This window comes from Podarcis liolepis, assembly GCF_965112155.1.
Source record: "Podarcis liolepis genome assembly, chromosome: 13".
Taxonomy (NCBI): domain Eukaryota; kingdom Metazoa; phylum Chordata; class Lepidosauria; order Squamata; family Lacertidae; genus Podarcis; species Podarcis liolepis.
In genome coordinates, this window is record NC_139573.1 from 54,079,890 (window position 1) to 54,094,193 (window position 14,304).

Genomic DNA, 14,304 nt, shown 5'->3' on the forward strand with positions numbered 1-14,304 from the left:
ATTTCCCTATGGGTTTGCTTTGCAAGACAAAAACGTCTTGCAAGTGTTCCAATTTTTTTTGCCCCCCCTTTTTCTAAGCCGCTAATAGCCTTTTAGCCGCTAATCCGCTAAGCCTTTAATAGCCGCTAAGCCTTTAATAGCCGCTAAACCGCTAATAGCGCTAATCCACTAATAGGGTTGCTTCGCAAGACGAAAAAACCGCTAGACGAAGAGACTCGCAGAACGGATTAATTTTGTCTTGCGAGGCACCACTGTATAGCAACAGTTGTAGGAGCAGACCCAAATTCTTTAAACTTTTAAAGAATACACCAAGCCTGCAATAGTTTTTAGACATTCAATGTAGAATTTTATTTGGAAAAATATCATTTGTAAAGGTGTGAAGCTTAAATATATACCATGATAAAAGCTTAGCATAAATGCTCTAGGTCAGACTACAAAAAATAAAATATTCCCAGTAGTGAAAGTCGTGTGCATTTTTAGGTATGGTCTTGTGCATTTGGCATCCAAGCCACCAATCTCCAATGTTATCCCCCAATAGCAGCTTCATTCATTCTTCTACCAGAAATGAAATCAATGACTAGGCTTTAATATAAAGGTAAAGGTAAAGGTACCCCTGCCCGAACGGGCCAGTCTTGACAGACTCTGGGGTTTGTGCGCCCATCTCACATCTATAGGCCGGGGGCCAGCGCTGTCCGGAGACACTTCCGGGTCACGTGGCCAGCGTGACAAAGCCGCATCTGGCGAGCCAGCGCAGCACACGGAACGCCGTTTACCTTCCCGCTGGTAAGGCTTTAATATACTTGTAGATAAAATTTCTACTCCGTTCATACAAGTCTTCCCACATTTTGATGATGTGATACCCCTGTGTCTTTAATAAAGCAACTGGAAGATTATATTTTGAGGTTTAGTAAACTAGGGCTTCTTCACGTACGGTAAGTTTTTTTAAAGAAAACTTCACACACATTGGGATTGTTTTCCTGGGTGCTCAATATTGTGTGAAAAATGTATGTGCCTTTCTACTACATGTGCATTTTACCTGTATAAATGTTGCACAAATTTGCCACAAACTATGGCTTCCAAAACACATATTACGAGAAACACATTGGCATATGCTTCACTGTACAGTGTACACAGTTTTTCGAAAGTAGTATCTTAGGTGAAGTAGTACTCAGTCAGAACATACAATCTGCAGTCTAAAGAAATGGTTTAATATTTTTGTTGAAAGCTTGAATGCAAATTTGCTCATGTTCTGTCTCCAAAATTTAATGTAATTTATTTAAGTTGCAATACACTAAGAACACTTTAAAAGAGCTAATTGTTTTTAACCTTGAGGCAAATAAAGTTTCACTGTAAAAAGAGGTAAGCTAGCCAGTCAGTCTCACAATGTAAGTAGTTTTCACTGTTTCAAAATGTCAGTATTTTAACATTTTACTTCCTATCTAAAATTCAGGATTCTTAAGGGTATTTTCAATATCCTTTTAAAAAAATTAGTTATACCTAATGCCATGCAATAGTTCTCTACTGAAGGGGGCTTCTTTGCAGTAGGCATAAAGTTGATTTCTGGTATCTGCAAAACATAATAACCCAAACTGCTTAGTGGGAAACAAGCCAATTCCATTAATGGACCGTATTGTAATGCGCAGCTACAGACAAGAGTACGAATAATATGATGACAAAGATGGTAAAATGTTCGAGTACCCAGCATCATACATTGTGAGAGTACATTCCAAAATACTTTAGCTGGAAAATGTGGTTTTACGCCACTATTCCATAAGAGAACTTCATTTGGTCTGCAATCTCAAACCCACTTATCAGGGAGTAAAATTTACTGCATTCAGTGGTCTTACTTCTTGGTAGTTATGCATTGAACTGCATTACTAGTTAGCAGAATTTTGTCTGACAGTTAATGTCCTCAGAAAATACTCCTTACTTTTGTCACGCAGGTGTCACAAAACTTCAAAATTTCAAGGATACATGATAGCAAAGATGGTCCACTAAAATGATCTGAAGGTTTAACATAACTCAGTTGTATACACAAGGTACATGCAGATTTACACCATAGAAATGGTCCCCAAATATTTTTGTTACCTCTGTAAGTTTCCTAGTAACTGGAAATGCTAACTTGTTTCTCCAGAATTCTGATGACCCTATTATTATAGCCATAAAATACATTCAGAAAGCCACAATGAACCATGTGTACTCTTAAATGTTGAAATCAAGGGGAAATCGTCAGACTTTGGGCAGTCCTATATTTTGGAAGGGAAATCTATTAGAGACACTGTCTCTCTAATCCAGTGGTGTCCAAACTTTTTTCAAAGAAGGCCAGATTTGATGAAGTGAAGGCCAACCAAAGTTTTTGACCTTTATTTTTAGAATTGGAAGTTGTTAAGCTTTTTTTATGATTTTACCCCAAAGTTGTTGGGGTTTTATTTAGGGTTGCAGTTGTTGAGGTTTTTTTAGGATTTTACCCCAGGAAATAAACTGCCACAGGGGCCGGATTAAACTGTTTGGCGGGCCAGATTAGGCCCCCGAAACGGACTTTGGACATGCCTGCTCTAATATATTAGCAGTTCTCTAAATGGCAAGGGGAGGGGGGTGAGGACTTGTAAAAACAATTACAGTCGTACCTTGGATTTTGAACGCCTTGTGAGTCCAACATTTTGGCTCCCAAATGCCACGACCACGGAAGTGAGTGTTCCAATTTGTGAACTTTTTTTGGAAGCTGAACATCTGATGCGGCTTCCAATTGAGTGCAGGAAGCCCCTGCAGCCAACCGGAAGCCGTGCCTTGGTTTTCAAACATTTTCGGAAGTTGAATGGACTTCTAGAACAGATTCTGTTCGAGAACCAAGATAACTATTAGGAAAATAACAAAGCGTCTAGGAAGTGGTTTACTGGATTTGAAATCCAATTCTTGTCACTTTTAGTATTGCTGACTTTGATTAAAAGCTATCTGTGAAAAATATTCTGGCAAACTGAAAATAAACATAGTTCTTAAAAATTACGAAGTCTTTTAATATGAGCTCACCATTAAAAACCCAAAACAAATGTGGCCAAATATTTCCTACAGGCAGGCTGAAGCAATTAGGCAGATTTTGCTCATGAATCGGCCTTAGGCAAGACAACCAACTGGAAGCAGGGTATACTCAAAGGCAATTCACGCTCCAAGAGTGGCATGGGAGCTGCTTTTGCATGGTGGATGCCAATGCCACTTCAATAATATTGAAGTTGGATGCATTGCTCTGATGAAAGAGAGGCCACACAAACAGCTGCTGTGCCATGCTAGTAACCCATGGACCCCTCCTTTACATAGATATTAACATAATGGATCATAACTGAGTGTTAAACCAATCTTGCATATGAATAAAGAACAATTTTGAAGAAAACAAAGTGCACACTTTATTTTTAAATAATGTTATGTGTGGGTCAGAGCAGAGACCATTGCAGAAGGGGTATTTCCTCCTGCATGAAAGGGAAATGTCTCATCTAATATGGTACCTGCTACTTCAGGTTTTCGTAAGTAACCTATTTAAGGACAACCGTACCCCAAACAGACCCAGAAACTGAAATATACATTTCCACTGCCATCTGTTCACAGTAATGGCATTTCCATTCATCTTTTATTAATGCCAATGTTAAATCGGACACAGATATTGTCAACTGTTCCTTTTCACCAACGGAAGGAAATATAACAATGCTACTGTGCTCATTTATTTCAACGTATGCAAAAGCTAACTTGACCCCAGAACCTTCTAGCCTGAAGGATTCAACTTGCTAAGTCAAGAAATAAATACAAACTCCAGTGTTCAAAACAAACGTTACAAAAGTAGCCTCAAAACAGGCACGTGATAGTTTGTACCTACAACTTGTGAAATACAGACATTAAAATATGCAGTTCTTCCAATGACTGGATTCATTTCCCAAACACATCAAGGTATTTATGCACAATTTGATTTTAGCTTCTCCACATACAAGTTTCAATCCAGTCCACAAGGAGTGCAGTGTAGAGGCACAGCTACAGGAGGCTCAGAGTCCTCCTTCCTCCTTCCACCCTCTGCAGGAACAGATACCACACAAGGTCATTGTGGTGAATGGGAAGGCCTGTGTTGTGTCTCCCAAAGTCCCAGCTAGATAGCCATCCCCACTCAGAGAACGAGAACTCAGTACGTTCCTGGATTAAGCAGGTGTGTTTAAGCCTCACGTCCTCTGCAGCTGCCATGTTTCATGAGGCATCTGCACCCATCTGTGTGTGTTGCGGGTGGGGAGCGAGAGAAGAGGGCTTCATTATACCTTGCGGGGTTTCTTCTGCATGCAGGCACTGAACTGCAATTGACTGGATTTAACTCATAACATAACAGATATTTTTTATAACACCTTCAAATGAAAACCAACCAACCAACCAACCACTGGTCCTAATATAGTCCATAAGATGCACACTGCCATCACAAGGTTTTTTTTATAACCATTAATGTGTACAGGATCAAACCCTTTAGTTACCATATAGTCTGATGCTGACAGATTTCATGTACTGGAAGCTATATGGATATGAAATGCATGCAATGGGTGCACTAGTGTAGGAACTCAAGACTAAACGTAGAAGCAGACACTTTGATATTATGGTTTTACTTTGTTTTAAGTAAGTATAACCATTAAAAGTGCTTTGTCTTAATCTATTCATTAAAGAAGTATTTTCGAGTGTCTTTAGCTTGTCACCTCTTAACCACCAAATCACAATTATTTTCTTTGGTGCTAACAAATCAGTATTTCAAGTCAAAAACCTTTAGCCAGCATGGAACATTCCTGTGCTATACGCTTTAGCTCACAAACATTTTTTTTAAAAAAAACAACTTGATGCTGAGTCACATTCCTCAGTAACATACCCAGAGAATCTATAGAACAGATTTCTCTTTCCACCCTGATTCATTACTCTGTTAATACCTTTAAAAATACAATGTAAACAACATCCTATTCTTCATCACTTGTAAGAGCTAGATAGATTAATCCAGTGCTACATTTCCTAAAAAATATTATAGCACCTTCATAAATTTGCACAAATTATTTTGAGTACATTGTCTGTTTTTACTTTAGTGCACTGATAATGCTTCATCAGTAGAGAAATTTGCTTGAACTGAGATTAGATGAAAAAGTTTAGTTACAAAGCTGTTTTAAACCACCACCCTCCCCAAGCCATACTGCAAAGAATTCTGTAAGTCTGTTATATAGCCACCACAGATATAGCATCCTGACAAGACTAATATTGCTGTCTTACTAATAGCTGATTAAAAGGTGACTATGAAGTTGCAATAAGGCATCCTTCATAAAGCAGCACAAAATTATAATTAACTTTTAGCAGGTGCTAGACTTTAATGGTTTAATAGCTATACCTCCTTGAGATGAGAATATTCTAAGAGCAAAAGCTGTGAGAACTGAAAACCTAGAATCTAATTACGCAGGTAGCAAAAAATATTAATATCAAATTTGAATTTACAACAGGCTCCGACCTAGAATCAAGTCAACAAAACTTGATGCAAGGTGTGGTTTTTTAAGAGGAATTATTTGGCAAACCAGGCACCCAAATCCCAGGTCTGTGTAATAAGCAAACAACAGGCAGCAGACACTTTCACTTACAAAGGAAATGTGCGTGACCTAAGGCAACGTGTGTCAACAGGGATGCTCAACAGGGAATGCTGCGTCAGTGAAAGCTGTCAGGAGGCACAGCCGGAGAAGGGATCCAAGGCCACGACTCTCTGGAGCTCAAGGCTCGCGTAAGAAAGAGGAGTCCTTCCTAAAGAAGCAATTAAATACTCCCATGTGTCATTCCGTGGCAGTTTTCTGTTCCTCAGGACTTTCTCTAGAAGACCTATAAAGGGGAAAGGTATCAAAACTTTCAGTAAAAATAAAGGATAAAATATTTATGAATGCTTGGAACAACCAGTAGTTTTTTTAGCTTCCCCAAAAAGTTACAAAGAAATGGAGAGTATTTGGGTGTGGGTGTGAAGAGTTATCCAAAATTTGAACTGACCAGAGGTCCTCCTTGTGACCACTGAATCTCAAATTTAAACTACAATGCAGGATTCCTGAATGTAATATTATACTTGAAATGAACTTGCGAAAAAGACCCAACATTTATGGTTAAATACGGCTGCAGTTAAAGGAATAGCTTGAAATAAATATAATCAATTATAAAAAAATGAGCACCCGTGTATTTTGACACTCATTTATCTACTGTCTTGCTAACAGATTTCTTCTGCATATGCTGTTAAGTCTGTCCACTTAGGCATTAGTACAAAAAATATTTATTAAAATTTGTTACACTATTTATTTATTAGAATTGACATCCATTTCTGGCATCTCACTTGTACAACAACCATCTGCTTGTGCAAACAGGATTTTCCTCCCCTCCCCCTCCCCCGTCATCTGCTCAAGAGGTTTGGGGGGCACTCTGGAGCAGCTGTGGGGGCCAAGGGAAAAGAGAGGAAAGCGAAGTCCTGTCATCACCTCTGATAGCACAATGTTGGATCTTGACCTGCACTTACACCGGGGCTCTATCTGTAATCTGCAATCTGCAATCTATCAATCTATCTATCTATCTATCTATCTATCTATCTATCTATCTATCTGCAATCTGCAAGATAACAATCTGCAAGATAGGATAGGCTGAGAGATAAGGAGTCGTCCAAGGGAACCCAGTGAGTTAGCATCTCTGGTCTTAACCACTGAAACACACTGGTAGTGTAAAACCTCTGCTTTTCAGCTCTTTGGAACTTAGCTCCCACGCCCCCGCTCCCCACTACTAAACTAATTGTACTATAAGCACCAGGCAGATAGATAGGTGGATATAGAAACTGTGCACACAGCTGCATATTTGCAGCCCACTGATCAGCATATACAAATTACAATACGAACAGAACACTGACAGAAGAAGAGAACTAGAACAGGGTGTTTCACACGCCCTTCTCAAGCCAGCTGGCCAAGGAAGCAGGTGGAGGAGCTGCTGCCGTCAGAAGCTCCCATGTACTCCACGCCTCTTCTATTTGTATGATCTAGTTGAGATCCCTGCATTGCAGGGGGTTGGAAAAGATGGCTCTCGCGGGCCCTTCCATCTCTACAATTTCATGATTCTATTATTCAGTTCCTGTGGCTGCAGAGTCAAATGTCTTTGGATCCGCCTGCTGTAGGATGCTCCCCATTCTGCAGAACTGCCTCCCGGTGTCTTGAGGTTTCCAAGGGGGCTGCCCCACAATTTGTGATCTATTATGTCCAGCGTATCATGATTCCTCAGTTGAAACACAACTTCTTCCTCCCCCTTTCCCCCTCTCCCCTGCTTGCTGTTTCTTACTAACTAAATTCAGGGATCAAATAGCTAAAGAAGGGCATAATTTAATTATCAGAGACTTTTCTTTTGGGTCGGATTGTACCCCCGGGTTTTTTGGATTTCTAGATATTTCAAATATTTATTATTTCTGCCCTTTGGTTGTTAAAGATAAAGGGAGAGGTCAGTAATCTACAGATTAAGAAATGCCTTACTAAGAGACAATACTATGTGACAACTACTGTAGAAGCTTACCGGTATATCTGCAAAGGCCAAGGCATCTGTGATGGCGTGGGCAATGCACTTGTGGGGCTCACAAGCATAGCACTGTAGATATTGGAAGCAACCACAAGTGTGCAGAGCAGTATGGGTCCTATGATAGCTCCTTCCACGCCTAGGTAATAGGCTCCCCCAGCTACTGCAAGGCCCGTCAGGTATGGGTGGCCCCCTCTGCAATCACAACACGCCCAGTTAAGTTACAATCATATTCTAATTCTAACCCCTTCCCACCAAAAGTTTAGAGAATAAAATTTAGCATTCCTTTCCAAGCATACCTTTTAAAGGAACATTTATAAAGGGGTCATATGCCCAAAGTATTAGCTGCATTACAAATATTAAAAGAAGGGTGCTTCCTCTAGGCACAATATATTTCAGTTAAGCTACAACTTTAACATCTATGCAAGATGGTGGAGGGTTTCTGGGGAAACTAAGCAGGCAACTTTGGATAAGGGTCTACGTGTGTGGAGCACATTGATGGTGTCAGAACAAAACTGTACAACTAACTGCCCACAAGTTATTCCTGCGCCACTTCTGGGATCACTAGACTTCCACACACTGAAAGCACTGTGTGCACAGGGCCTTTGAGTAGGCCTTATGCAAACTGGTCCAGCTTCTTAATGTAATAGATGAGTAATAAGACTAATTTTATGGTTATTGTTATATCTAATAGTTAAGCACAAAAAAATAGTTTTAGATTATGTTGATAACGATGATGATTACAATTTGTACACCGCCCTTCATTCACAGAACACAGGGCAGTTCACAACATAAATTTACCATATAAAAAACATAAGATACATAAAATAAGAACAAAAGCAAACCGATAACCCCCCTCCCACAACACATTTTAAAAGGGCACTGCATGTCAATCAGCCAAAGGCTTGGTTGAAGAGGAACGTTTTTGCCTGGCGCCTAAAGGTTTATAATGAAGACGCCAGGTGAGCCTCTCTGGGAGGAACATTCCACAAGCAGGGAGCCACTGAAGAAAAGGCCCTGTTCTTGTGTTGCCACCCTCTGATCCTCTCATGGAGGAGGCGTGTGAAGAAGGCCCTCAGGGGGTGATCTCAGGGTCTGGGTAGGTTCATATGGGGAGAGGTGGTCCTTGAGGTATTGTGGTCCTCAGCAGTTTCATATGGGTTTTTAAGGTATTGTTACAGAATGATTTTTTCCATGATAGTAAGGAAGCTATTTTGAAATATTTACCCAGATATATCTGAATAGATTGCTGTGTCTACAAAATATGTTGGCAGCAGATGGCAAACCAAGAGAAGCACAGCTTTGCATCCTTCTCCCTGTACAAGCCAGAGGTCTAGAACGGCAGGAATGGCTGCCCAGTAGGTTCCCAGAAATGGAACAACTCCAAGAAGTGCAGCCAGTGCTAAGGATAGAGAAGGGCTGGAGTTAGAAATGACAATTAAAAAACACAATTATGTCAATGGAAATAGTTTCAAAAAATATTGCCTCTCTTCACAGCACGCAGTTGCATTAACATTCACAGGACTATTAAGATGCAGTGTAACTGATCAAATCAAGAGCGTATAATTTGTCTTGGATTCAAAGTTCCTGGTCGCGCCTTAAGCCATGGACTTACGTCTTTATTCATTTTAAAAGTTATATCCTGCCATTCAGGTGGAAAAAGATGATTCATCATACTGAAGCGAAAGATGGCTAATCTTCCTGAAAAATGGACACCTCATTTAAGGACCAGTGTGTACATGATTCTTTGCTCTGAGAATCAATACATTGGTTATGATTTTGAGGCAACTACCAGAAGTGGATAAAGTCCTTTTCACTATTACACACAAAAATAAACTCAACCTTGGTTTTTTTATTTCTCACCTGATGGTATGAAGACAATGTTAATTCCAAAGACAGTATGAGTCAGCCAGGTGTACAGTCCATAGAACCCAGCCATTTTGAGGGATGCATCAAACACACCTCTAGAAGGATGAGATAATTCCATATAAAATCTATTAGTTGAGCAGCAGACATGTATTTAAAAATTGCTAAAACAAACCTTAAAGATCAAAGCTATTTGCTACACAAATGGCACATTAAATGAAGTTTCAGGGCTACTTCCTGCCACAGTTCAGGATAATTTGCTGTTTCCTATTCATTATCTATTCATTTTGTATTTGTGCTTTTATTATTATTTTCATAATATTATTTTCACAATATTTATTTTATTTTTAAACAAACTTTAAAAAGTAGCTTACCCTGAAATAACAACAAAACCTACTTAAAAAATTAAATGTAGCAGCTCTTAATTGAGACCTTCCCTCCCCAGTGCTAAGAATACAGATCTGGCGTCTTGGACCTCTCGGAATACCCAATTTTCTACGCAAATATTCTTACAGTCCTAGAAACTGTGAATGTAAGCACTTCATAACCAGATGTTTGACATTCTTCTGATACAGCGAGTAGTCTTTCTATGTAACAAGAGAGCTTGCGTAGTGACTAATACCAGACTGAGCCACAAATGGCATGGAGCCACTAGACTTCCTTCAGCAAACCACTCCTCCTTAGCACCCTACTGCCTGCAAAATGGCAACCACACTGATCTAGCTGATGAGGTAGTTGTAAGGATGACAAACATAATGCATGTGAAAAATTTGAAACAAAAAGCATGATACAGACACAATATACGTATGATTAGGGACCAAAATATCGCTTAGATTCTATAGTGTTCAGCAGTATATAAATTGCTGCATTAAATAGTAAAGCAAGTATTATTATTAAATGTGCTAAACACTGTAGATTTTTAAAGGTACTACCAGAAAATTATGATTAAAGATTTGACTTGTGTAAGTGTGCCCAACTGAGGGAGGCAGTGGAAGACAGAAGTGCCTGGCGTGCTCTGGTCCATGGGGTCACGAAGAGTTGGACACGACTAAACGACTAAACAACAACAAACAAAAGTGTGCCCAACATCTGTGGTTGAGGGGAAAAGTGATCTAGGCTTCCTAGTTTGCAGCTCTATTGCAAAAGGAATACTGGATAAAACATCTGTGACGGAATCCTCCAGAAAAAAACCTCCTGATCCCCATATTCCTTTGCTAAAGTTACATTTTAGTACCTACACCTTTCTCCACAAGCACTCCTATTCAGAATGAAATGTGTCTGCCTCAAATATGCAACTTCTAGACATCACATCAGCATTCACAAAATTTTCAAATGCAATTAAAACCTAACGCCCCTAAGCCTAGATAGCATTGCTCTACACTTCTGCAAAAGACGCAGCTGTGGTGTGTTAACCAAACATATCTGGAGCTACTCAAGAAATGTGCTATTTGTGCAAATAGAAATGCAAACATTTAAAAATTGTTAATTACTATCGCTGGGTAGGAATTTGGAACGTATTGCTGAACTGTAACAAAGAAAACCGTAACAAAGCCAAGTACTTAAAATAAAATATGAAGTATGTCCAGCCCATTTAAATGGAAAGTTCGCTAAACACTATGATTAAAATGTTCCAGTGTGTAAAGTACTTAAAACACAATATTTCTCCGTATTATTATGATGCAGCGTTTTAAAAAGAGACCAGCATCTTTAATCTGGCCTGAGAATTTGATGGAAGACAACAGCTACCTTTTGGAATTAGTGTTACATCTGAAATTACAGAAAATATTTCATGATATGAAGCAATTTGAAAACTTTCCTTTGGGCCTTTTATGCAAGAAAAAGAAAAAGAAAAAGTAGGATACCAATTAACTGGAGTTGAAAAACCTCCATGGGCTAAAAGTTTTACAGTTTCAGCAAAATGTTGAAGGAGCATTGTTTGGAAAGTATGGATGTTTATAAAGAAAGTTTTATTACTACAGGCTATGTACTCGAAGCCACGGAGATGTTGAGTTCAGAAAAGGAACTTTGCTGATACATGAATTTTCACGTGTCTCAGAGAAATAAAGCAAAGCATTTATCACTCCACAGCATAGTGTAACAGTAACAACTGCTTGGATGTAATTTACTAAAGGCAGAATTACATTCACAGGTGGAGCTCTCTCATTTACGTACAGCAAAACTTCAACAGCAGCCATCTCAATTATGGCCTATTTCTCAATGAGGTGGTAAAACTGGGTCTGGTAAAACTGCAGACTGCTAGTGGAAGCTCACAGGACTGGATGCTCCTCCATGCACATTCTTTGCGCACAGAAAACTAGCATTTCAGGGAGATGGCTAGACTAGAACTCATTTCTCTTACAAGCTAATTTCTATGTGCATAGACAGAAGAGCATTCCAATCATGTGAGCCACCAACTGCAGTCTGAAGTGGTGCAGCCCAGAAAGTGGTCTGAAGTGGTGCAGCCCAGGTTTATCAATGAGTTTGAGTTCAGCATCTTTAGTGCTGCTGTTTGAAAAGCTACACTTGATAATATTGTTTCCAGAAAGGTTTCATAAAAGATTTAGGTTTAAAAATCAGTGACTGTCTAAAAGTGAAGAAATTATTGATGATAGGAAAAATCATATACTCCAATGATTTCAGAAAGCTAGCCGGGGAGGGGGGGGATAGTCCCAAAGCATATATTTTGAACCACCACTCCATCAATACTTGGTTTAAAAAGTACGTGCAAGACAGAGCATAACCTGGGACAATGCAAGAATGCTGTAAGTCCTATTCTTAATTGTACAATTCTCTTGGCACTGAAAGACCATCAAATTGCACGCAGATTACCAACGTCATTTAACCCATCCAATTAAATGATGTTGAGATTGCAGCCAAGCATTCACGCTGGTTTTCCTTAGCATATTACATGTTTTAAACTTTAATATGCTTGAAGACGAATTGTTTTCTCTGGAGATTGTATCACCATATCATTTCCATCATCAAGCTCATTCACTGACTGCAGTGGCCTGATGCAATTATGACAAGTAATCATAATTGATTTCAGTAACCAAGATTAGGTTAAGTTTGCATCAAATTACCTTTAGCATTATGGGCAATTTTGTCATAGGAAAAATGAGAGTGGTTTAGCAAAGAGACTTTTGGAAACTTTTTCTTTCTTTTTTTAAATAAAGAGACCACTCTGCCCATTGAACATAATTGTTTGTGGTTCTTACGGTGGATGAAGAAAATGAAGCAAGCGATAAAACTTTCTTGGAAAGAAAGCACACATGTAAACCTGATCACTGGCTAACATGTTTCGAGCAAAAATACTGATATGGGTATAGGCTCTCCCAGAACTAATTCATCCCCGTAAAGAAACATACCCTGCAGTAACTTTAAGCCACAGCCATACGCGTGTGCATGCACTCATGTGAAAATATCGCACACACTAAATTGCACTGAGGCCGTGACAACGTGCAACTTAGTAATGTGCAATATCCCCACCAGAGCAAGCAGAATGGGAGCTTCGGGGAAGAAGGGTCTCGTGCACTCAGGAAGAACAGAGCATGCCACTTAGTGGGAGGACAATGGTTCAGGCAAAAGGTGTGCATGCAACTCAGAGATACACAAGTTCAACGATCTCTGCTTCGGTTGCGCAGAACATAAGACAGGTTAGGTACTGCCCTGTTAGTTTTAAGAATAACTCTATCAAGGCGGCTCCATTTTTACTGAATGGTAAGGCAGTAATGAAAATGAGTGACTGTCACCTGAACCATCCACAGCTAACGGTTTTAACTTTAAAGTCTTAAGCTATAATCAATAACCAGCCTACTGCTGAGGCAATTCATTCTAAACCTCTCAAAATACTACACTCTCAGTTTATTGCAGTACACTTTTATAAAAGTGAGAGAAATACTATTCAATGGCAAATACATCTGGATACAAATTTGGCTGCTTTCGAGTCCCCCAACTCAAGGCGTTCATTTCCTTGACTGGTAAGGATTCCTTGAACATGCTCTTATTTACACAACAGATGCATCCAACCTGTCTTCTGGCGTCAAGTATGAAATATTCTCATATCCCAATAGTTCACAGAGTGAACGAACTTTTCTGTGACAGGGGAAGGCAACCTTTTCATTTCCTGAAGGCCATGCGAAGTCTCTGGTGTAGACATGCCCACCATATAGTCATGCACACCTCCCACTTCATATTAACATGCATAGAAAGTATTTCCTCTATGAGACCCAGATAGTCATTTTACTGAAACCGTGGGAATTTGGAGCCTGCTCTCCACCATGTGACCCAGAAATGTACCATTAAAAAAATAAAGTTGTCCAAAGATAAACACACACATGCAAATTCACAGTGACTTCAGATCTTTTTCTAACACACGTGGAAGCTTCCAATTCGCTTGGGCTTCAAATGCAACAAATAGCGTACATGGGGTAGGAATGACCCTATAGTTTTCCTTAGGGAAGTGGCTAAAAGTGCAACATGCAGGGGGGACTCAAAATTCATCTTCTAGAACGGTGTCCAAGAAATACATATTAAATTATTTGCAACTCCTGTACTTAATTTTTACACTGCATCCTGTGTTTTTATAATAAGCCTATTAATTCCCCAAAGCCAGCAAAAGTTGGCTCCTGGAAAAATGTAAATTGCAACAAACCATTGTTTCTGCAAAAGCAGATGTGAAAGCATTAAGTTGCCTTTTACAGAAGCAAATTCTTACATTAAGTCAGTACTGTCTAATCTGCAAGTGTTTTCCCCCAGCATAGCAATGTGAGATTCATAACTTGGGAGCTGCCTGCAAACAAACTCCTTTCAGATGAGCTGAAAGTCATAATGGAAATACTTTGTAATGAATATGGTCTAGAGACTGATAGCCAA

General features: G+C 39.4%; 1 protein-coding gene and 1 long non-coding RNA gene across 4 annotated transcripts in view; one reads left to right on the top strand and one right to left on the bottom strand.

Annotated features, from left to right (window-relative positions):
- The first annotated feature begins 259 nt into the window (after positions 1-259).
- LOC310692410 lies at positions 260-4,830 on the top strand. 2 transcript variants are annotated; one of them, XR_014518773.1, is made up of 3 exons: positions 260-581; positions 789-2,435; positions 2,525-4,830. It is a non-coding gene; the product is annotated as an uncharacterized lncRNA (long non-coding RNA). The 2 variants fall into 2 exon arrangements; XR_014518772.1 differs by having other exon boundaries at positions 789-4,830.
- The window catches only part of TMEM245 (transmembrane protein 245), a 49,685-nt gene continuing 38,951 nt past the window's right edge, over positions 3,571-14,304 (bottom strand). For both annotated transcript variants that reach the window (XM_083473197.1, XM_083473196.1), the window contains 4 exons: positions 9,430-9,530; positions 8,794-8,968; positions 7,567-7,761; positions 3,571-5,859 (listed from right to left, as the gene is read on the bottom strand). In XM_083473197.1, the coding sequence (XP_083329323.1) occupies positions 5,814-5,859; positions 7,567-7,761; positions 8,794-8,968; positions 9,430-9,530 (517 nt within the window). In that variant the 3' untranslated portion in view covers positions 3,571-5,813. The remainder of the gene's footprint in view (positions 5,860-7,566; positions 7,762-8,793; positions 8,969-9,429; positions 9,531-14,304) is intronic.